Source organism: Dermacentor albipictus, chromosome 9, assembly GCF_038994185.2.
Source record: "Dermacentor albipictus isolate Rhodes 1998 colony chromosome 9, USDA_Dalb.pri_finalv2, whole genome shotgun sequence".
NCBI lineage: Eukaryota > Metazoa > Arthropoda > Arachnida > Ixodida > Ixodidae > Dermacentor > Dermacentor albipictus.
Window position 1 is genome coordinate 63,857,364 of NC_091829.1, and position 24,109 is coordinate 63,881,472.

Genomic DNA, 24,109 nt, shown 5'->3' on the forward strand with positions numbered 1-24,109 from the left:
ATTAGACGCTGTTCAGTCCGCCGCAACTGCCACTGCCAAAAATAAACACATAACACATAAAACACATAAACAATAAAACACATAATCGGCGTGTGATACCGTCCCCCTCATTCAGACATTTCATTGCTCACTAAAGTCCATGACGCAGATAACTCCGTCCGGATTCGATAGGCGTCATCTCCAGTAACTCTTCTAGGCGACTGTAACTGTCAGGAAATAAACTGCATATCGGCATCATCTTGATGCACACCGTATTCTCCGCTTTGCGAAGCGTTTCTTGATACTTGCTCTCTTTTCAATTTTTATGCGAAGCATATTACGAGGGCTCAACCCAGCTCCTCAGGCGCGGCGGTGACCATGAAATCACGTGACACCGTGACGTCACGACAGAGGAGAAGTGGCTTTGGCTCAACTCTTGCAAGACGGGCTGGGTGGGAATCGAACCAGGGTCTCCGGAGTGTGGGACGGAGACGCTACCACTGAGCCACGAGTACAACGCTTCAAAGCGGTACAAAAGCGCCTCTAGTGAATGCGGTGTTGCCTTAGAAACGCGCTGTTTCTAAGGCGTGCGTCTCTTGCTCAGGCGCACATTTCGTTGCCGCGCCGAACGCTGCTTTGCTCGACGCTCACCGCGTCCAATGCGGGGCGCGTAGTCGCTGCCCTGTAGCCCATTGTCTTACACCCCTTGGCGGGTCGACGGGAACGCTGTCGCGTTCCACTCTTGAAGGCGAAGAAGTAATGCATGAGTTGTTTCTTCGTCTAGCCGAACCAAATATAGCCAAGCAACAGCAGTTCACCAGGCTAAACAGTGGTTCAACAACTAAAATAAAGGCTAGTATGCTTCGCATCCTGGGCTTAACCTTACCTAAGCCACAGCCATTTTTAGTCAAATCGTTAATGCTCCAGCACGCGTTGTCGGCAGTTCTGCAAACCTTCTTAACCTGATTCCGACAACTAACCCCGATACGGTAGCCACGATAATGTTCACGCCTGGACTCAGTGATCCCTCTTTACTTCAATGTGATCTATGCTTCATTAGATCCCCAGGTAAAAAAAACAAAAGAAACGAAGCCTATGTTTGTCTACAACAATACAGGCCTTGACAGGATCAACACTGAACTTTCGCTTTTTCTTGTTAACTACCTTCATGGTTTTGAATATCGGTCTGTCCAGGAGAAGTGGGACCTGTTGCAAACCTAATTTTAAATCTTACAAAAGCCTACACTCTCCAAGAAATAATAAAACACGCCATGGTTTAACTCATACTTAAACCAGCTTTCTAACAGGAAAAATTACTTATTTCGTAGTGCGAAATTGCGGCAAACTTAGGAGCTTTGGTATGCATGCACTATGGCGTGTAGCATCTACACTGAAGCTGTCGTTTCTGCAAAATCTTATATCATAAAAAACCTAACCCCTACCCTGCTTATCTGTAATTCCCAGAAATTTAGGAACATCGTGACCAACACCCACAACGACAACGAGATCTCTTTAGTTGACAAGAATGGCCTACCTGTGCCTAGGAATAAGTGCTCATCCACTTTAAATCATGGGTTTAATCTGAATTTCTGATCCACAAGCAATATTTCATTGGCACCATATCCTTTCTCAGACTTTGTAAGTATGCAGCCAATCGATGTGGCCGGAATTCTGAAGCTCATTGACATACTGAAACTCATGTTCCTCTGGTGCTGGCTGTGTAAATGCGATTCGTCATAGCAGCAAAGACGTATTCCTCTAGTCTTTCTAATAAAATATGGTAATGGCTATCTATGGTAACTGGCTTTCTGTGTTGCCTTTTGTTTCATTAGTCCAAGTAATTGTGTTCGTATATTGTACTGTGTATGGTATGTACCACTCCCCGCTGTAATGCGCATGCGCTTGAGAGTAACAGAAACGAAATGAAAAATGACAAAACCTGGCTCTCAAGGCATCAAAACCCCTTCAACAAGGCGATACACTGTTCACAATGGCAAAGTAAAAAAGAATCTGAGAAAAGAAAGTAAAGACTAAGATGGTTCAGTATGTTTTACACTGCAACTACTATACAGGCGCTTCGCAGAAATGCAATTAATACTAATACTCATATTCAAATGAATTGGTGGAAAAGCACAGAAGCAATTGTGTCCATGCATAAAATGTGACCTAATTATAACTACGGTAATTTTCAAATGAAAGGTTTACCGGAAAACAATACTAAGTACATAAGTCAACATTTTACATCCTAATGGTAATTTCACATCACTCTGTAGGGTAGCGGTATAATAAACGGCCTCTTTACTGAGGGCCCCGCCACATTTCGCGAGGATTTTACACGCTCTCTCAGCAAGGCATATGAAAAAAAGAACACTTGTGTGCGTACAAACATCTACAGAATGTCACTGGCGTCCGGTGGCTTTACGACAATGATTCACTTCCCATTAGGACAGCAAGCACGATCTGCTTGAGAGTGCCGAAATGCTGGAACAAATACTGTGTGAATGCGAAAATTCTTTATAAATCACGTAAAAGCTCCTCATAACTCGCTTACGAGGAATGAAGTCAGCGACTCTTTGAAATGAAATGGCGTTCGTTTGCCGCAGTTATTGATGGGGCAGCACGATTGCCGACAGTAAAGCATATGTTCACAAAGAATTATTTTTGAAACGAAATGCAAGGCGTTCGATTTTTAAAATAAATGAAACACATCGGTTACTTCGTCGTGCATATTTATTTGTGTGCAGCGCTAAGGACTAGGATGAACATCAAAACATATCGATATATTAAGTCTGTCTTAGCTAATGCCTGCGTCCTTTATGGTGTGCCCAACTATATACAGCATTTATAATTTAACGTGTATATGGGTCCCTTGGTTGATCAGCGGATAAATGTGGATGCGCCCGGCTGGTACTGCAATATTCAAGTGTTGCTCTTATGTCGACACTGCTTTTCAATTTAAGATGTGGTTGAAGATATCCTCAACGTTGCATTTTACGTGAGAAGAGAGGCAAGAGAGAGAAAAGAGAGAATGCATTTATATGACGATTAGATATTAGTGGTTGGTTTCTTTTTTTTTTTTGAAGTACACTACTACACTACTAGGGTGCGAGGCATCAGGCCAAATTGGGGAACGACGGATATTTTGTGAGAGTAGAGTTGCAAGCACATTGAGCGTCATTTGAAGCGTCCAACAACACCGTTCTTTTAAGATCTGCTGGTGTAGGGAGTAAAAAAGTAACCAACTGGCACAAGGGGATAAACGATCCCTCGTCTTGTCATTACGCGTGTGGTGACACACGAAACAGAAAACTAACCGAACTCAAGTTTTCGAATGCCTTTCCTAAATACTGACTTTTCCCCACCGCACAAAATAAGATTTTATATTGGACAGAATAGAGTGACACTGAAACAGAAGACACACTGAGCAAAAAAGCTATCGCGCCAGCATATATAAAGTGTATGATGATTTGCATAAACGAAATTTATCGATGTTGTTGTATTAGCATTTCTCATATAAAATACATGAATCTCATAGACAATGAAACTGCGAGATTTCACCCAATAGTTAAACATTCTTGTCTATGTTTCATAACTCACAGAACGCCGACATCGAGAGCGAAGGGAACGAAATGCCAACGCCAGTGGTATGCAAAATGGGAACGATCGTCGATTTTAAATTACTGGTACAATTACTTTAAATTTTGGAAAGTAATAGATCCCTTATTATACTTTAATTCTATCAAAAGAGCGCTAAACAAACGAAATATATTAAATAATAATGAGTGTTATCTATAATTCGTATCCAAGTATCCCATGCTTTCCACAATTAGGCGACGCCTTCTCAGAAACAATCTTAAAATATTGTAACGCGCAACCGCCTCATAAGATACAAATATTGCATGCGGACAAGGGGGGTTGAATGAAAAATAAGATCGAATTTCGCGTCACATAAACATGGTATTATAACACATCAGAATAGCGGCGACATATTGGGCTGTATTTTTCGTCCCTAGACACAACCTACCGGAAGGACACACCCACCAGCTCCGGATGTACACGCACCGGTAAGAAGTAACAGTTCACGCTTAAATCACACGATCATTTTACGAGCAAAACAATTATTTTTGTTTAGAGCTGCCGCGTTAAAAAAATAAGTGACACGCAGCAGAACAAAAACGTGACTACCTGGATAATGTTTTGATATACGGTAATCAACTTCAGGAATTACGCTCATTTGCCGCTTACAATAGTTCTGATCTAAGAGGAACTATAAGACAGCTGAAAGCGGCTGAAACTAATGGAAGGATTGTAGGTCTTTATTATTGTATTAGAACATTCTGATGCTTTTTGGATTACACTACACAGCTAAGAAATATGTAAGAGGAGTGCACTTGTTTGCTCCTCAGAAGATAATCCTTTCTTGCTTCCTCCTGTATGAAAACATGGGCATTCAGCCTATATTCAAGTCTGGCCATCTCATTTTACCTAAGCGAAAACAGGTAACTAATACAAGAGGCTTGACACAATCTGTGCAGTGGCAACCGCAAAATATGCCTTATATATAGTATCGATGCAAGAGCATATGCAAATTAGAAAAGAAAGCGGTTGGCATGGCACAGACTTTAATGTACCGAATACACACATCTGCTATTCATTTTGACAGCCACGAAATGGGTCATTTGTTCATAAACCCGGAAGACCGAAGCCGGGGGTAAGTCCAGAATTTGAATCATAATTTTTATCTTTGTTCTTTAGTTTTCTTGCAGGCCATTTCGTAAGTTATTAAAAGTGTTCATCGTTATATTATTACCCACATCAATGCGAAAAATTTAATATTTACTTGGGCACTCTTAATGGAAATCGCGAGTAGACACGTAACAAACCTTAAGTGCATGAAAGCAAACGCACACATACCAGATAAAATATACGAGCAGACGGTCAGCTGTATGGAAACGCAGTTGCAGGCAGCCCCACGAATTACAACACTCATGCTTAATGTCTGCAACCTCAGCACGGAACCAATAAAGGTATCGTTATGCAGACCACCTAATTCTTTACACTGAATGATTGCGGGTAAAGCCGATGTCTTTTGCTTTTATGAAAGCGAATTTTTCGCTCCTGGCTTGTCAGTGACGACCGGCCTGTCACTGCTACCGCTGTAAGATTGAAAATATTTGCAAATCGGGTTGATAAACTATTGAACCTTCCATAATTATTTTGAGATTGTTGACCTCACTTAGTCAGCAAAGGGGACTTTTGCTGTCGAATCTCTTGATGCTGATTATATTCTTGAGTTGACTTTACGAGGCGGTCTGTTCCCATTGACAATAATAGGATCGCGAAGCATTTAGGTGCAGAAGGGACGATTGCATAGGTGTATTCAGAAGTTTCAACTTTCGGTCTTGTATTTGAGGCATGGACCTGTTTCTCAGAGATGCCACTGAGCAGGGGACAGATGGTGTGAGTTTTCCTGAACAGTTGGTTACTGTTTCCTCGAAGGTTCGTATGAGGTCCATGTCATAGATTAAGTAGGAAGGAATCTTTTATGACGCCTTCGTTGAGGGCGTTTTTTTGTGCGAAGATTGCAAATGACAGGCAATGTTCTTTGAAAAGCTGAAACTTTGCCCCGTGAAGCAACACTAGTAGCCTCAGTGAATGCCTTCGAAATACACAATTTTTGCACTCTGTCGATTTCTTTTTGCCCTGTCAATAGAGATCGAGGATTCGCTTCAAACTGTGTACCAGCCAGCCTAGTTCTGTACACTCCTCCCTATAATTTCCGCTTTTTAGTCTGGATGAGCGAACCTCTCCACGAAGTCTCACGTGTAAGCAAAAAAGAGAAGGTTAAGGCCATTTTACTTTCTTGTTACAATAGTTGTTAATTTTGATAACAAAAGAACGAAACGAATAGTCGATGTCAAAGGAACAAACGTGATATGCTTATGACGTCAACACAGACAGTGTTCGCGAACTTCTCGGACCACATCATCGTTGTCTTGCCCATAGCGCGTCTCATCCGTCGTCTTGTCATTACGCGTGTGGTGACTCACAAAACAAAAAAATTACCCAAACTCAAATTGTCGAATGCTTTTCCTAAATAGTGACTTTTACCCACTGTACAAAGGAAAAGTTTATAGTGGAGCGAGTAGAGTGGCACTGAAACAGAAGTCACACTAAGCAAAAAAGCTATCATGCCAGCATATATAAAGTGTATGAAGATTTACATTAACGACATTTATCGATGTTGTTGTATTTATTTATTTAGTCATACTGTTAACCCTCACTTGAGGGTCGTTACAGGGAGGGTCAGTAATTGCATTGTACATAGAACATAGAACAAACATTGGAGATTTGTAAGAGAACATTTGAGGACATTTGTAGAAAAAAAAAGCACACACAGCTACATGCAAGGAACAAATATCAGCTATACAGTGTGAGCGAAATACTTATCAAGGCCAACCTCGAAATCACTTATAGCATTTTTTTTGTACCACATCATTCGGTAATTCATTCCACATTTTAATAGCGTCAGGAAAGAAAGAAAAGCGGAATAAGTCTGTTCGAGCTATTATTGGTTGCACGAATGTACTGCGTGTTGTTCGTGGTAACCTTTTGTGAAAGAGCGTCAGATAATCATCCCTGTTTATTTTCACATCTACGGCGTGCCTCATAATCAGAAAGTGGTTTTGGCACGTAAAACCCCAAATATTATTATATTATTATTATTTTCACATCTGCGTGTAGTATTTGAAAAAGCAATTTCAATCGCTGCTTCTGCCTTCTTGATTCCAGTGGTTCCAAGTTACATATTTTTAACATTTCAGTTACCGAGTCACGTCGTCGATATTTAGAGCAGATAAAGCGAACTGACATTCTTTGAATTCGTTCTAGTTTATGTTTTAAAACCTTTTGATGGGGGCTCCACACAGCACCAGCGTATTCTAGGCTCGGACGGATATATGTCTTGTATGCAATCAACTTGACTTCTTTCGTCGCCTGGCGTAATTTCCTTTGCAAGTAGCGCAACTTCCTGTAGGTTGATTGACAAATATGTTCAACATGAGGGCGCCAGTTCAATTTATCTGTTATGGTTATACCCAAATATTTGAAGCTACATACTTTTACCAGTATATTATCAGCAATATTATATGTGAACGAGATCACTTCCTTTCTTTTTGTTATGTGTGTGTAAGTGGTTTCTTTAAAATTAATTTCCATACCCCACTTTTGACACCATGAGCTTAAGTTTTGAAGGCACTGGTTGAGTTTAAATTGATCTTCCCTGCATGTTACCGGACAATAAATTAGGCAGTCATCTGCGAAAAGCTTAATTTTTACAGGTGATTGGACAACCGCTGAGATATCATCAATGTATAGCAGAAAAAGTAGTGGCCCTAGTACGGAACCCTGCGGCACGCCCGAATACACCTCACGATTTCGTGAAATGGTATCTGCCACTCTGACTGCTTGTTGGCGATCAGTTAAATACGCTCCTATGCAATCGAGAACATCCTCACTAAGACCGACATTGCGAAGCTTGAAGAGCAGTTTACAGTGTGAAACTTTGTCAAAAGCCTTCGCAAAATCTATGCATATAACATCGACTTGAACACACGCATCTATAGCAACACAGAAATCATGAATCGTTTCGATCAACTGCGTTACAGTTGAAAGGCCACTGCGGAATCCATGCTGAAACGGACATAATAAGTCATTTTGTTCCAGAAATTGTCTGATGTATTTTGCCAATATATGTTCAAATATTTTACAACACACCTATGTGAGTGACACAGGCCTATAATTGCTCAACATTGTTCTATTGCCGCCCTTGAAAATTGGGACCACAATTGCTCTACGCCAATCTTGAGGTAGCGAGTGGCATCTTAAAGACTTCTGAAATATAATTACTAGGTAATACGACAACCACTCCGCGAATCGTCGCAGAAATTCATTCGGTATACCGTCAGGCCCACATGACTTTTTCGTGTCCAGAAGGAGCAGCTGATCAAATATGCCTTCTCGGTTAACAGTAATATTACCTGCTTGAAGTGGTAATGTAGGAGCCGATTCATATTCTTTGTGGTCATCCTGTTCCGTACAGAACACTGACTGGAAATATCCATTGAACCTGTCAGCTATATCGGGCTTTTCCGTAATTACTCCCGTTCCTTCTACAACCTGTTCAATTCCTTCATTCGTTTCCTTAAAAAACAACCAGAACTTTCGTGGAGAGCTCTTCAGAAAGTTAGTGAGGGTTTTATTAAAAAAATGTTTTTTAGACTGCGCCATCTCTGCCTTCAAGTTTTCTTTTGCACGCGATATCTCCATCGGGAACCTTTTATTTTTGCGCAATCTTTTTATTCTGCGCTTCATCTGAATTATTTTTCGGCTTATCCATGGGTTTCTCCGTTTTGTTTTTTTTAGTACGAGTAGGTACGTAGTTATCTAAACAGTACTGGACAATATTCTTAAAATGGTTCCAATGCTGCTCAACCGACTCAAGCCTTGATATCATCTCACATTCGCTAAGCGACGTTTCTAAAAAGTCAGTGATAGTCGTATCATCAGTACGACCGTAGACTTTAACATGTGCATGAACGTGACGCTTTGCTCGAATGCTGATGTCACAGAACACGTCGTTGTGTTAGCAGCTCACACATAAAATGCACCAATCTCATTGACTATGAAACGAGAAGCTTTTACCCAAACGTGAAACATTCTTGTCTGTATTTCATAACTCACAGAACGCCGACATCGAGAGCGAAGGGAATGAAATGCCAACGCCAGTGGTAAGCAAAATGGGAACGATCGTCGATTTTAAATTACTGGTGCAATTACTTAAAAGTTCAGAAAGTAATAGATCCCTTTTTGTACTTTAATTCTATCAAAAGATGGCTAAAGAAACGAAATATATTAAGTAATAATGAGCGCTATCTATAATTCGTATCCAAGTCTCCCATGCTTTCCACAAATAGGCGACGCCTTCGCAAAAACAATCGCAAAATATTGTAGCGCGCACCTGCCTCATAAAATACAAATATTGCATGCGGACAAGGGGGGTTGAATGAAAAATAACATTGAATTTCGCGCACAGAAACATAGTATCATAACAAATCAGAATAGCAGCGACATATTTGGCTGTATTTTTCGTCCCTAGACACAACCTACCGGAAGGACACACCCACCAGCTCCGGATGTACACGCACCGGTAAGAAGTAACAGTTCACGCTTAAATCACACGATCATTTTACGAGCAAAAGAATTATTTTTGTTTAGAGCTGCCGCGTTAAAAAAATAGGTTCCACGCAGCAGAACAAAAACGTGACTACCTGGATAATGTTTTGATATACGGTAATCAACTTCAGGAAGTACGCTCATTTGCCGCTTAAAATAGTTCGGATCTCAGAGGAACTATAAGACAGATGAAAGCGGCTGAAACTAATGGAAGGATTGTAGGTCTTTATTATTGTATTAGAACATTCTGCTGCTTTTTGGATTACACTACACAGCTAATAAATATCTAAGAGGAGTGCACATGTTTGCTCCTCAGAAGATAATCCTTTTTTGCTTCCTCCTGTATGAAAACATGGGCATTCTGCCTATATTCAAGTCTGGCCCTCTCATTTTACCTAAGCGAAAACACGTAACTAATACAAGAGGCTTGACACAATCTGTGCAGTGGCAACCGCAAGAAATGCCTTATATATAGTATCGATGCAAGAGCATATGCAAATTAGAAAAGAAAGTGGTTGGCATGGCACAGACTTTAATGTACCGAATACACACATCTGCTATTCATTTTGACAGCCACGAAATGGGTCATTTGTTCATAAACCCGGAAGACCGAAGCCGGGGGTAAGTCCAGAATTTGAATCATAATTTTTATCTTTGTTCTTTAGTTTTCTTGCAGGTCATTTCGTAAGTTAATAAAAGTGTTAATGGGTATATTAATACCCACATCAATGCGGAAAATTTAATATTTACTTGGGCACTCTTAATGGAAACCACGAGTAGACACGTAACAAACCTTAAGTGCATGAAAGCAAACGCACACATACCAGATAAAATATACGAGCAGACGGTCAGCTGTATGGAAACGCAGTTGCAGGCAGCCCCACGAACTACAACACTCATGCTTAATGTCTGCAACCTCAGCACGGAACCAATAAAGGTATCGTTATGCAGACCACCTAATTCTTTACACTGAATGATTGCGGGTAAAGCCGATGTCTTTTGCTTTTATGAAAGCGAATTTTTCGCTCCTGGCTTGTCAGTGACGACCGGCCTCTCACTGCTACCGCTGTAAGATTGAAAATATGTGCAAATCGGGTTGATAAACTATTGAACCTTCCATAAATATTTTGAGATTGTTGACCTCACTTAGTCAGCAAAGAGGACTTTTGCTGTCGAATCTCTTGATGCTGATTATATTCTTGAGTTGACTTTACGAGGCGGTCTGTTCCCATTGACAATAATAGGATCGCGAAGCATTTAGGTGCAGAAGGGACGATTGCATAGGTGTATTCAGAAGTTTCAACTTTCGGTCTTGTATTTGAGGCATGGACCTGTTTCTCAGAGATGCCACTGAGCAGGGGACAGATGGTGTGAGTTTTCCTGAACAGTTGGTAACTGTTTCCTCGAAGGTTCCTATGAGGTCCATGTCATAGATTAAGTAGGAAGGAATCTTTTATGACGCCTTCGTTCAGGGCGGTTTTTTTGTGCGAAGATTGCAAATGACAGGCAATGTTCTTTGAAAAGCTGAAACTTTGCCCCGTGAAGCAACACTAGTAGCCTCAGTGAATGCCTTTGAAATACACAATTTTAGCACTCTGTCGATTTCTTTTTGCCCTGTCAATAGAGATCGTGGATTCGCTTCAAACCGTGTACCAGGCAGCCTAGTTCTGTACACTCCTCCCTATAATTTCCGCTTTTTAGTCTGGATGAGCGAACCTCTCCACGAAGTCTCATGTGTAGGCAAAAAAGAGAAGGTTAAGGCCCATTTTACTTTCTTCTTACAATAGTTGTTAATTTTGATAACAAAAGAACGAAACGAACAGTCGATGTCAAAGGAACAAACGTGATATGCGTATGACGTCAACACAGACAGTGTTCGCGAACTTCTCTGACCACATCATCGTTTTCTTCCCCATAGCGCGTCTCACGACTCAAAAGAATGGGCGCCGCCTGATGTATGCGAAAGCACTGGTGGAAGCGCGGTGGGCAACCGTTTTGGTTCAAGTGCCACGGGTCAGGTTTCTTAATTAGGGTGGGGTAGTGACTACCAACGCCCTGTATCTGTCCTGTACACTAATCTTCGGAGTGCTTTAAGCAAAAGAGATGACATCAGCGCACCTAACAACACGTGCGATGCGGACCTGGTAGCATTTATCCAGACATATTTAAATGCTCGTGTATTATGCGACGGCGAAATGTTTATCCATACCAAGCCTTTCATTGTCTATTGTTGTGACAGGGATGAGAGATAAGGGGGAGGGACATTGCTCGATGTTTCTGGCAGGCTGACATTTTTCCGCGTTAATATACTATCTAATGTCGAATCTGCCTGGTGCGGTGTATCCTTGAACAAACAAAAAACAAAAAACACAAACAATATTGGTGTGCATTACCGTCCGCCTCATGCAGACATTTCGTTGGTCAATAAATTCCATGACGTAATTACTTCGGCCCTGATTCGATACTCATCATCCATAGTAACTCTTCTAGGTGACCTTAGCTACCCGACAATACACTGGAAATCGGCACCATTCTTATGTACGCCGTATTCTTCTCTTTGCCAAGCTTTCCAAGGTACTTGCTCTCTTATCAATTTTACGAAAATCCTTAATTGTCCAACACGTGTTGTCGGCAGTTCTGCAAAGCTTCTTGACCTAATTCCAGCCACTAACCCCGATACGGTAGGCACGATAAAGTTGACACCTGGATTCAGCGATCACTCTTTAACTTCAATGTGATCTATGCTTCATTACAATCCCATCTGCGAAAAAGCGAACGGTTATCTTTGACTACAACAAGGGAAACTTTGAAAGGATCAACAGTGAACTTTCGATTTTTCTTGTTAACTACCTTCATCATTTTGAATATCGTTCTGACCAGCAGAACTGGGATCTGCTCGCAGAGCTACTGTTGAATCTTACAAAAGCCTACATTCCCCCCAAAATAATACCAACAAATACAAGCACCGCATGGTTTAACTCATATTTAGGTCTGCTTTCTAACAGGAAAAAGCGCTTATTTCGGACAGCCAAATTGCGGCAAACTGAGCAGCGTTGGCATGCACACACTATCTAGTCAAACATGTAGGCTACCTTTTATGCTTACTACTACTCCTCGGAAATTTCGCAACATCGTAGCTAATACCTACAGCGACAACGAGATCTCTTTCGTTGACCACAATGGCTTACCTGTGCTTCGAAAAGAGTGCGCATCCATTTTGAATTATGGGTTTGGCCTGAATTTCTCCTGCACCAGCAATATTTCATTACCATCACATCATTTCTACGATTCCGTCTGTCTGCAGCCAATAATAATAGATGTGGCAGCACTTTTAAATATCATTGACACACCGAAACTTTTATGTTCTTCTGGTGTTGATGGTACAAATGCAATTTTCCACAAAGAAGGAAAGGTGTATTCCTGTATTTTTCTTACTAAAATATTCTAATAATCATTAAATACTAGTATTCTTCGCGAGCATTGGAAGCAGGCGAAGGTGACTCTACTTCATAAGTCAGGCATTAAGCAATCACCCAATCATTATTGCCCTATTTCTCTTACCAGCATACTTTGCAAAATTCTTCAATATGTCTCCTGCTCACACCTTTCAAGCTTCCTCGATTCGAACAACTCTTTACTTTTTTTTTCGCAAAACATGGTTTAGGATGTCGTACACTTGCGAAATTCAGCTATTGACTTTTACTCGTTCCAGGCTAGCTTTTATCGACAATATTTCTTGAGCTGATTGCATTTTCCAAGATTTTACTAAAGTATTCCGTAAAATTATTTCCGAACTTGTGCTTCGTAAACTCAGGTACCCAAATACTGACATAAACCTCTGAGTTGGATTGAATTTTTTGAAGGAATGGTCGAAGGTCGTGTTCGCTAATGATAATAATTTTTCGTAAACCTTTGTTCCCTAAGGTGTGCCACAGAGGTCCGTCTAGGGCGCTCTTTTCTTCTTAGTTGATGATAATGACCTTCCTAGCTTCGTGGCTTCCCCCAACCACTTATTCGCCGAGGAGTGCATTGTTTATCGTGAAATAGCTAAGCCTACCCATGTTTCGTCTTTACAAATTGACCTGAACAGTATAGTTAAATGGTGTAATACATGAGCCATACATTTATATGTTAAAAAATGTAATGTTATGCCAGTACCACGCACTAATCACGACACCCCTCCTTTCTATGAATTAAATAGTATTCGTTTAGATCCCGTTACCTTTTACAAGTACTTAGGTGTCCGTGTAACAAACGATCTTAGCTGGAAGCATCATATCAATTATATAATAAACTACAGTATCGCACGCTTGGCTACCTGCGCCGAAATTTTTTTAACGCACCTCTTTCTGCTAAACTATGTACGAGACATTAGTACGTTAATAATAATAATAATATATGGGGTTTTACGTGCCAAAACCACTTTCTGATTATGAGGCACGCGGTAGTGGGGGACTCCGGAAATTTTGACCACCTGGGGTTCTTTAACGTGCACCTAAATCTAAGTACACGGGTGTTTTCGCATTTCGCCCCCATCGAAATGCGGCCGCCGTGGCCGGGATTCGATCCCGCGACCTCGTGCTCAGCAGCCTAACACCATAGCCACTGAGCAACCACGGCGGGTGAGACATTAGTACGTTCAAAATTACAATATGGCTCTGCAGTTTGGGACCCCGGTTTCAGGAACTTAACATCCTCACTCGAGAAGGTCCACAATGATTCGGCGCGTTTCATTCTTTCCAATTACAGCCTTACTATCAGCGTAACTTCAATGAAACTAACCCTATGATTGCAGTCTCTTGAGCTCCGTAGGGAAGTACCTCGCCTTAGCCTTTTTCACAAAGTTTGCCATCTTGAGAAATTGAAACATGCTGCTATTTCGCAACCATCTTGTTGCTTATCCCGCATCGACCATACTTACAAAGTAAATGTCATCAGTTCTAAAGGAAATGCCCTTTTTGCCTTATTTTCTACATCGTACATCGACAGAGTGGGCTCACCTTCCGCCCGTATTAGATCACGACTTATATCAGATCACGACTTATTTCGTTCATCTCTCCTGCGATATTCTGATGCTGATCCTTAACGTTTTATTATTTTTATTTTTGCAGACAGTTATCGAGTTTTAGTGCGGTGTATTCTGTGGAGAAGTTGCTCCGCTTGTGATTGTTCTTTGCTGATTACCCTTTATTTTCTTTATCAATTGCTTCTTCTTGAACATGTATTTGGCTCGTTATTTTTCACTGGTAGTTGCCCTTCTGTATTGCGTTTGTTTCATTAGTCTTAACTGTGTCCCTAAATTTTTCTTTGCATGTTAAGTACCACTCCCCCCTGTAATGCGTATGCGCATAAAAGGGGTAAAATGAAATAAAGGAAAAATGGCAAAAACTTGCTCTCAATGCATCAAAAGCCCTTCCTCAAGGCGACTCACGTTCAGAATGCCAAAGTAAAAAAAAAGCATGAAAAAGAAAGCAAGGACTATGATGGTTCAGTGTGTTTTACACTGCAATTATTATACTGTACCTTCACAGAAACGCAGTTATTATTAATACTGATATTCAAATGAACAAATGCTGGAAAAGCACAGAAGCAGTTCTGTTCATACATCGAAAGTGACCTAACTATAACTATTGTTTTTTCCAGTGAAAGGTTCCCCGCAAAACAAAACTATGTACATATGTGTATGCGCATACGTACATATTGAGCGTCATTTAAAGCGTCTAACAACGTCGCTCTGATAACATCTACTGGTCTAGGGAGTAATAAATAAAAACTGTCCGCAAATGGGACACGAACCCTCGTCTTGGCATTACCCGTGCGATGACGTGCGAAAATAAGAAAATAAACTAAAGCCAAGTTTTCGTATGCTTTGTCTGCATGGTGACTTTTGCCCACCGCACAAAGCAAAGCTCTAGAATGGACAGGGTAGAGCAACACTGATACAGAAGACACACTAAGCGAAAGAGCGATCGCGGGCAGCACATGTAAAATGTATGACGATTTGCACAGACGAAACATATCTAAGTTGTTGTTGCAGCCGTTCACACATAAAATACATAAATCTCATAGGCTATGAAACGGCGAGTTTCTACCCAATAGTTAAACATTGTTGTCTATGCTTCGTAACTCACAGAACGCCGACATCGAGAGCGAAGGGAACCACATGCCAACGCCAGTGGTAAGCAAAATGGGAATGAACGTCGATTTTGAATTTCTGGTGCTTTACTTGAAAGTTGAGAAATTAATAGACCCTTCTTTGTACCTTAAATATGTCAAAACAGCGCCAAATAGAAGAAATAATTTAGTTTACTATGATTGTTATTTATAACTCATATCTAAGTATCCCATATTTATCACAATTAGGCGAGGCCTTCGCTGAAACATTACTGTAGCGCGGAAGTGCATCATGAAATACAACACATGAAATACAAATATTGCATGCGGACAAGGGCAGTTGCATGAAAAATAAGATCGAATTTCGAGTCACATAACCATCGTGTCATAACACATTAGGATAGCGGCAACATATTGGCTCCTATTTTTCGTCCCTAGACACAACCTACCGGAAGGACACACCCACCAGCTCCGGAAGTACACGCACCGGTAAGAAGTAAAATTTTACGCTTAAAAGACACGATCATTGTACGAGCACAGCAACAGTATTTATTTGGAGTTGCCACGTTAAAAACGTAAGTGCAATGCAGTAAAACAAAAACGTGACTACGTGGATAACGTTTTAACATGCTAATCAACTTCAGAACTTACGCTCGTTTGACGCTTACAGTTTTTCGGATAAAGCAAGGCACGCCAGAGAGAACATGATTACAAGAGGAGGTATAGGGTTCTTTGTCTGTCAAAGCAACACTGGCTGGGTTTAGTAGCATTGAAAGATGACTCAGAAAAAGCACAACATAAACGCTTGTTTATGCTCCCTGAAAATATTGATTGTGCCTCGCTGCCAGCACCATAGGTCCCCGCAAAAATGCTTCCAAACTACTTTTTCGAAACCAAAGACATTACTCTGCGGGTTAACTGAACACATCGGTTAATGAGTGCCACAAAATTTCACTTACAAGCGTACAACAATGCCCCAGACAACCACTTTAATTAGGACACTACCACCTTTGACAACGATGCTCCGCGCAACACGTTGCGTTAGCAATGATAAATGAATGGTTTTTTCTGTGCCTGTGCCTAATTATCGACTTTTCTAAATGCTATAAATACCCCTAGATTACGTGTGACATTTTTTTACATATCCTAAATGAGCACGGGCGTCGCGTACAACTTGCCGTAATGAGAATCCTTCGCGACCATGGCTGGGGTATAGTCTCGGGGAAGCCAGAAATAAAAAAAAATGGCTGTGGCTTAGGTAAGGTTAAGCCCAGGATGCGAAGCATACTAGCCTTTATTTTAGTTGTTGAACCACTGTTTAGCCTGGTGAACTGCTGTTGCTTGGCTATATTTGGTTCGGCTAGACGAAGAAACAACTCATGCATTACTAAAAACATGCACCCTGAATACAATAAAGCAAGGCGCAAAGCACGTATACAACATATTAGAACAATGTATGAAAATAATCCCACGTACAACACAATATACACAGACGCAGCCGCGTATTCGAACGTGCACTCGAACGCCAGTGATGCCCAAATGAACATCAGGAGGTACGCAGTGGCAATAATCGACACGAAAGCACGGCAACAATTTACGGCTTCCGTTAGGGCAGGTACCCCCGCGGCTGCCGAAACTTTCGCCGTGGCAATGGCCCTCGCTCACGCGGAACGCACGCAAAAGAGCGTCACCATAATAACAGATTCACAAGAAGCATGTCGCCTTTTTCTCAAGGGCCACGTGACCAAAACATGTCACTCAATAATACCGACGAAATTTGCCCATCATCACCGGATCCTATGATGTCCAGGTCATACAGGCCTTGAGGGGAACGAACTGGCCGATTCGCTAGCCCGAGGTATTATTAACCGGGCCGACTCGACCGGGACGGTCCCAGGTAGCCACTGTAATGACCCCAATCCAACGAATGCCCGGGAGATTCTCGCTCATCAGCGTGCAACCAGAAAAAAGTACCCTCCCCCTCATCCACAACTCTGTGGAGAGGAAGCCGCCAGCTGGCGCAAAATTCAGACTGGGGTATTCCCCCACCTTAAACTACAGAATGCCATGTTCCCCACTCGCTACAGGCCCGACTGCCCGTGGTGCGGAGGCATACCAACACTACAACACATTACTTGGGATTGTGATTCACACCCGTTTGATAAAACACACCACACAATGGAGCAATGGGAGGCACAGCTAACCAGCTCAGACCTGGCGGGACAACAGTCCTTCATAACACAGGTCAAGCGGGCGGCCGAGGCCAGCGGGGCCTTGGACTAAAGGGTCTCCGACCACTGCACGTAAATCGTTTATAAATAAAAGTTTCTCTCTCTCTCTCTCATGCATTACTTCTTCGCCTTCAAGAGTGGAACGCGACAGCGTTCCCGTCGACCCGCCAAGGGGTGTAAGACAATGGGCTACAGGGCAGCGACTACGCGCCCCGCATTGGACGCGGTGAGCGTCGAGCAAAGCAGCGTTCGGCGCGGCAACGAAATGTGCGCCTGAGCAAGAGACGCACGCCTTAGAAACAGCGCGTTTCTAAGGCAAAACCGCATTCACTAGAGGCGCTTTTGTACCGCTTTGAAGCGTTGTACTCGTGGCTCAGTGGTAGCGTCTCCGTCCCACACTCCGGAGACCCTGGTTCGATTCCCACCCAGCCCGTCTTGCAAGAGTTGAGCCAAAGCCACTTCTCCTCTGTCGTGACGTCACGGTGTCACGTGATTTCATGGTCACCGCCGCGCCTGAGGAGCTGGGTTGAGCCCTCGTAATATGCTTCGCATAAAAATGCCCGTGCTCCTCTCGGGGCTTTTGCTGTGTCTCCTTCGCTCCTCGTGACGTAACCTGGGTAGGAGCTGTCGATTGGTCGACCTACAAAGGACGATAGTGTTAACGTGAGGAGAGTCCAAGCTGTATTCTGGAAGGAGACGGGGGCTGGGCCATCGTGTTTAACGAAACATTTCATCAAGCTTCGATTTTAGCCGGCGTCATGCGAACGGTGAGCAGGGGCGAACAGTCGACGATCCTTTCTTCGGGCGTGTGGACGCTACCCGCAGCTTTCGCTATGCGAGATGAAGCTGGGGAGAGGGCGCGGCGGATAGAAGAGAGGGTCGGTGGGGGAGAGAGGCGATGGTGGGCCAGAGACCGCGGTGCCCGTATACTCGTTCATGAAACCCCAGTCACTTCACTACTACTGCATCAGCTCAAAAAAATTCTCGTGGCTGTGGGTTCGCGGTAAGAAAGATTACGCAGGTGCCACTATGCTCCACATCTTCGAGCTCAATGCGACCAAAGTCCCGCTGAGTTGTTTACCTTTCTTTTCATGAAAAAAAAATGAATGACTGAGTGTGCAACAAGTTCAAAAACACTTTTTATTTCGAGGACTTCCCCGACGCTACGCAAAGTGTTGATTCTACCAGGTGGACGTTATTTTCCTCTCAGCGCTTTTCTATCATAATAAAGGCCTGTCTCTTCACACTCTTCCAATGACGTCTGCAACGCCGGGAGATGAAGCTCTCTAGCTTTTACGCAATATGACAGTCCATAATATTTAGTAACAAAAGAGAATATGGGCAAAAAACGTGAAGGTCGAAAGGGAAATTTGCGGAGTTCAATTTTTAAACCTCGGCGTGGCGATATAGGTTCCTTGGCTGACGACCAATAGTACAATGTGAATATAAATTTCCGCTTCCTATGCATTTTGCACATGTCACTCATTGGAAAGGGCACCAATGAAACACTGGTGCATTTTTTAGCGTAGTGGATAAAAATGAATCCAAAACAGTTATACAACGTTTTTCCGGAGAAACCATGTAATCGCGCATTTTCAGAGGATGAGGTAATTTGCGAAATGAAATTAGGGAAGGATTGTCGACGCCTAATATCTGTTTCACATGGGGCACCTTAAACAGGAATAGAATTTTTCGATTGCGATTGACTGCTTTTCCCAAGCTAGGAATGTGGTACAATTGTGATCAAGAAATATGATGCCAATCGGGCTCGATAGCGATCGAAATGCTCTTGTGTAACGATTGCATAAGTCCAATATGTAGCACAACAGCTACGCATATTCAGGATTGCTTAGATTCAAAATACAGACTACAAATAAAACAGTCAAAGAATTTCTGGCGCTTCCTACTAATACAAATCGTTGTAAATCGCAGTTCTGAAAACATTTACGTGAGTGTCTATGAACCCAATTTATCATTTATTATACTTTTTACATAAGAGAAACAATACCCTCCAACACTTACCACCTACACATTGATCATACAATTCATAACTCCGCATCTACCTCGTTTCACAGAGAGAAGACACCGACTATGAAAATATTGGAATGTTCATGCCACTGGTAAGAACACATGTGAAGACATCTTTTTTTATTATTATTCAAATACCATAAAGGCCCATGTGGGCATTACATAGGGCTGTTACACTAAATCAGTGATAGATACAGTCACCCATTTAACCAGATAATGCATGTTAAAACCAAAACAGCACAAGCAGAAAGACCGAAGAAAAAAAGAATAAGAAACTTAAAAGCATGTCAACAACACATTCTAAGCATTGAAGACACCAATAGTCAATAAAATGGGTGTTACACAAATTCAAGATTACTTGGTTATTTCATCAAAGGAAAATGCTTGTTTAAGGCATGTACACATACCAGCAGATACTGCGGGTAACAATGCAAAAAACACACAACCCCAAAGCATTTACTCACCACAACGAACGCGGTGCTAACCTGAAACAAACTCATTTGCGCAAGGAACACCAAGAAATGGCGAAATGTCTTTGTGTGCACGTTCAAATGGTATTTCAGTTTTGCTAAGAATCCACAATGACTTAGAGCAGATAAGATTTCATTTGGTAACATATTCCAATGATGCAGCGTGAGAAAGAGGAGTTCGTGACTCAAGAAATTAGTACGCTCAAGAAAGGGCTGCACTATAAATGAATGGTCAAGGTGTGGGAAGATACCATTGGCGGACCTGATGCGGCATGCGCTGAAAGATGACCTGCAGTGACAGGGGTTGTGAAAATGGGAAAGGAGTCCTGTCGGTGCTCGATTTGGCAGAGAGGGCAGATTTAGAGCTATTTTAACGTTAGTTACGCTAAACGTTGGTGACTAATTTTTCGTAAAAAACGAAAACTACGTAACTATGTGATTACAAATAGTTTTGAAAATTGCATAGTAATATTACGTGAGCTGCAAAAAGCACACATTGGTCTGGTGATTGCCATTATTTTTAGACAGTATTCACGGAAGGCTTTGAGGGCAGCTTTAAATTGCATTAAAATAATGTCAGCATTTAGTAGCCTCCAACACAGTGTATTCCTTAACATTCCAGTATGAAAGCTTTGTGTCGTGGTAGAAAAAATGTTATTTCAATGCAGCTAGGCTTCTGGTTACAGATAGTATACAAAATAGGCTTAAAATTCGTTCATCGCGAGAAACTTTGCGTGGTTGCCTTTTAGAAGTTCAGACTTCGAGGCCCCTGATTCGCTGACTGGTTGGGTTAAACCAACTAGAAATAAACAATGGCGGCAACAGCAGGTGCAGCTCAACGTTCCTAATTTAGTTAACGCGGTGGTGTACCGTTTTCACAACGACATCATATTTTGTAGCACAACAGAATGCCTGCCATTTGAAGCGCCTAATCGTGCAGTGGTTTCTCCGGCAAGTGAGTAGAAATTGAAAAAAAAAAATACTTTGATCTGTGTAGTCTCTTCTTGAACGGACCGTGAAATACTTTTCTATCTAACCATAAAATGCGCTCACTATTAGAGTAGGTCGTCGCACGAATCTCGTGCTGCAGGAAATTTTTCGAATCCTTCAATTATAAGTAGAGTTATCACATCGATACCCTCTCAATTCGATTCCACTAGCCCAGAAAAGCCTAGAGGGCCAAGCCCCGGCAAGCAGTTGAGTCTCACAGTGGCGTAACGCCTTGTCGCGGGATCCTGTGGTGGCAGGACTACGCGTACGCCGCAAACGCCGCTGCCATGTCGGAGGGCATCTGCCTACTACGCGGCTATGGGCAATGAAAAAATGAAAATTTTTCGGCCCTTTTGACATCATAGATATGTGTGCTTTTCATTTATTCAACTCAAAATTAGCAATTTTGTGCAGCCGAGAGGTTTCTTGCGATCACGAAATATGTTAATATGGTCGACCAACTCCATTCAATCAGCTTTTGATGAAGACACTCCGACATTCCGAGAGGGCTAGCGTCGGTTCGCTGCTTTTGGCAACACACTTCGAAATCCGTTCGAAACGTATTGCAATATCATTTCATGCCCCTGTTCACCCGTGCCTCATTAAGGTATCGGCAACCTGCTTTCAATGTGTTCAAAAGGTGTTTCGGGGCTTCCTTGAAACACTACCGACGCTGACAACCAATTATACGACGCTACGATAATCTCGGAGGCGATGCATCAATGAACCCCTCCGTTCCCCGCGACATCGCTCATTCGAACAAGGCAGTGCTGCAGCGGAGCACGCGCTAGCGGAATACGAAAGAAATTACTCTCCTACCAAAGAAAAGTCAGCACAAGACAATAAACGGCAATTCCAGGCAATACAGTGTTGTGCACCAGTAAAACGACTCTCCCTACGTGGCTTCATGGTTGCGTGACGGGAGGCAGTCTTCCACAGCGAAGCGCCTTAAAGTGTCACTCGTGCATTGGCCGAATTAAATCTATAGTTCCTTGTTTGCGGGATACTAGCATGCTCGTGTCCTTCATTAGCACACACAATCTTCTCATTCCGACCACAATATAACCACATGGTCTGAGCGGTGCAAATAATACTCGTACAAATACGAACGTAACGAAAACAACCTCACGGCTACATTGTCACTGCATTATCCACACACCTAAAGACGTTCCCTTATACAATAATAGAATCAGGCCTGCTTTCTGAGGTTCGCAGCTACTGTTACTGGGCTGACGCGTGATTATCCGTCAATAAATTACGGCACAACTAAAAAAATATAAAAGCTCCAAATATAAGCGCCAGAAAGCCATTTTGCTATTGTCATTCTGAAAACGTTACATTTCATAGCAACAGTGAAAGAGAACTAAAGGGAATATGACCATCCTGAGAACAGAGGAAGCAAACTGTAGGTAGACAAAAAACAGAATATAAAACGCCAGAAAGCTCATCACGGAAACAGCGGTATGTTTGACTGAAGACATTTTTCTCACGCTTCACAGCGGAATAATGACACGGCTGGTGGAAAACCTGCTAACAGACATGAGGAGGTAAGGAGAGAAGATGGCGCAGTGTGCCTTGACCTTTACACAGTAGGAACTGATATACTGAGGTGGAGTGTCATTTCCTGTACTAGCCACTAGTGAGCACCATTGAACGTGGTTGTTTTGATGTTGAAAAGCGATGTTATCACTATTTAGCTGCACTTAAACATAGGTTACGAAAGTCGAACGGTGCTATTGAGAGTTCGATTTTTGGCACTATTTTTCGAACTGGGATCTTGCATGAGGGGTCTTTGAAATCCTTGAGCATATCAGGTAACAATAGATTCCCTATCCTGGCGCAGTGGATTAAGCGTTTATTTCGTGTAATAACCACGAATAATTGGAAGACATACACTAGACATACATACATGCGAACACCCACACCAAGACGAGCTGGCATCTGACAAAGAATGATCACCACCCTGTAGCTATGTTGAGAGGAGTTCATAAGTTATGCAGATAAGAACCTCTATGAACCAAAATGGCCGCGTGCAAGTTTAACCTAAATTACAAAAATACAACTTTTACACTAGCTGACGGGTCTGTTCTCTTGAACAACTTCGAATGTCCTTTAATGAGCTGCGGTCGTAGGTCTTCCATTAGCGGGGTTCTCCATAGTTCTCCACTAGTTCTCCATACCCCTAGGCAGACTTGAGAGAAAATGGTGTAGGAATTATTCTCCCAAAGCAACAACGTTGTGACTCTTTAGTCTGGCTGTCGTTTAAAGTGGGACATCCTTTCACGAATATCATTGCATTTCAGGCAAAGAGAGGCGAACAGACAAGAAATAATTTACATCAAACCTGCGGTATCTGATACTCGACACACCGATGTCATCCAAGTCGTAGCGCAGCTTGCTTTAGCGTAATGGCACAGTCATCGCACACGTTGGGTGAAAAGTCGACGCTTCTTATTTGGAATCAGTATGTTGGTCGTCGCTCTGACTTCTGTTGATTTGCAGGTCGCAGCTGTCATTATTAGCATATATATATATATATATATATATATATATATATATATATATATATATATATATATATTCTTAAGAACAGTATCTCTTAAAAGCGCCCATCCATACGATTACAGTATTGGCAGTCGCAATTCCTCAACACGATTACAAGGGGCTCGAAACCACATTTATAATATGTTTGCTATCTCGTTCCGAGCATTATTTTTTACCTTTCTATGCATATGTCCAAGTGCCTTATATCTGCCTTTCTTCAACGTTCTAGGGGCATCGGACGGCCCAAATGGGACAAGTGGTGAGACCACTCATACAAAAATTTCCACTATGTAGCTGCAACAACTGTCCCTGATGAGAGATTAGCAATAGCAGCAGGAGTGCCAAATGCTTTAAGGTTAGATGTTATTGACAGGTGAACCAGCGTGATCCATGATTGATGAGCACATCGAGTTTGCGTAGACATCCTTCTCACGGATAAAATCTAATTGTAGCCACAACTTGTATTCTTTGTTAGACTGCACGTAAGTCCGAATTAAAAATCTAAGGCGATAGCAGAAC

General features: G+C 42.2%; 1 protein-coding gene across 31 annotated transcripts in view; it reads left to right on the forward strand.

Annotated features, from left to right (window-relative positions):
• The window catches only part of LOC135896969 (uncharacterized), a 279,122-nt gene that overhangs the window by 25,708 nt on the left and 229,305 nt on the right, over window positions 1-24,109 (forward strand). For 29 of the 31 annotated variants that reach the window (XM_070526193.1, XM_070526196.1, XM_070526195.1 and 26 more), the window contains 11 exons: window positions 3,579-3,623; window positions 3,993-4,043; window positions 4,643-4,690; window positions 8,724-8,768; window positions 9,137-9,187; window positions 9,787-9,834; window positions 15,347-15,391; window positions 15,766-15,816; window positions 19,634-19,678; window positions 22,546-22,593; window positions 23,820-23,849. The exons of 1 other annotated variant lie outside the window; for it this stretch is intronic. In XM_070526193.1, the coding sequence (XP_070382294.1) occupies window positions 3,579-3,623; window positions 3,993-4,043; window positions 4,643-4,690; window positions 8,724-8,768; window positions 9,137-9,187; window positions 9,787-9,834; window positions 15,347-15,391; window positions 15,766-15,816; window positions 19,634-19,678; window positions 22,546-22,593; window positions 23,820-23,849 (507 nt within the window). The remainder of the gene's footprint in view (window positions 1-3,578; window positions 3,624-3,992; window positions 4,044-4,642; window positions 4,691-8,723; window positions 8,769-9,136; window positions 9,188-9,786; window positions 9,835-15,346; window positions 15,392-15,765; window positions 15,817-19,633; window positions 19,679-22,545; window positions 22,594-23,819; window positions 23,850-24,109) is intronic. One more of the 31 variants, XM_070526198.1, reaches the window with a different exon arrangement.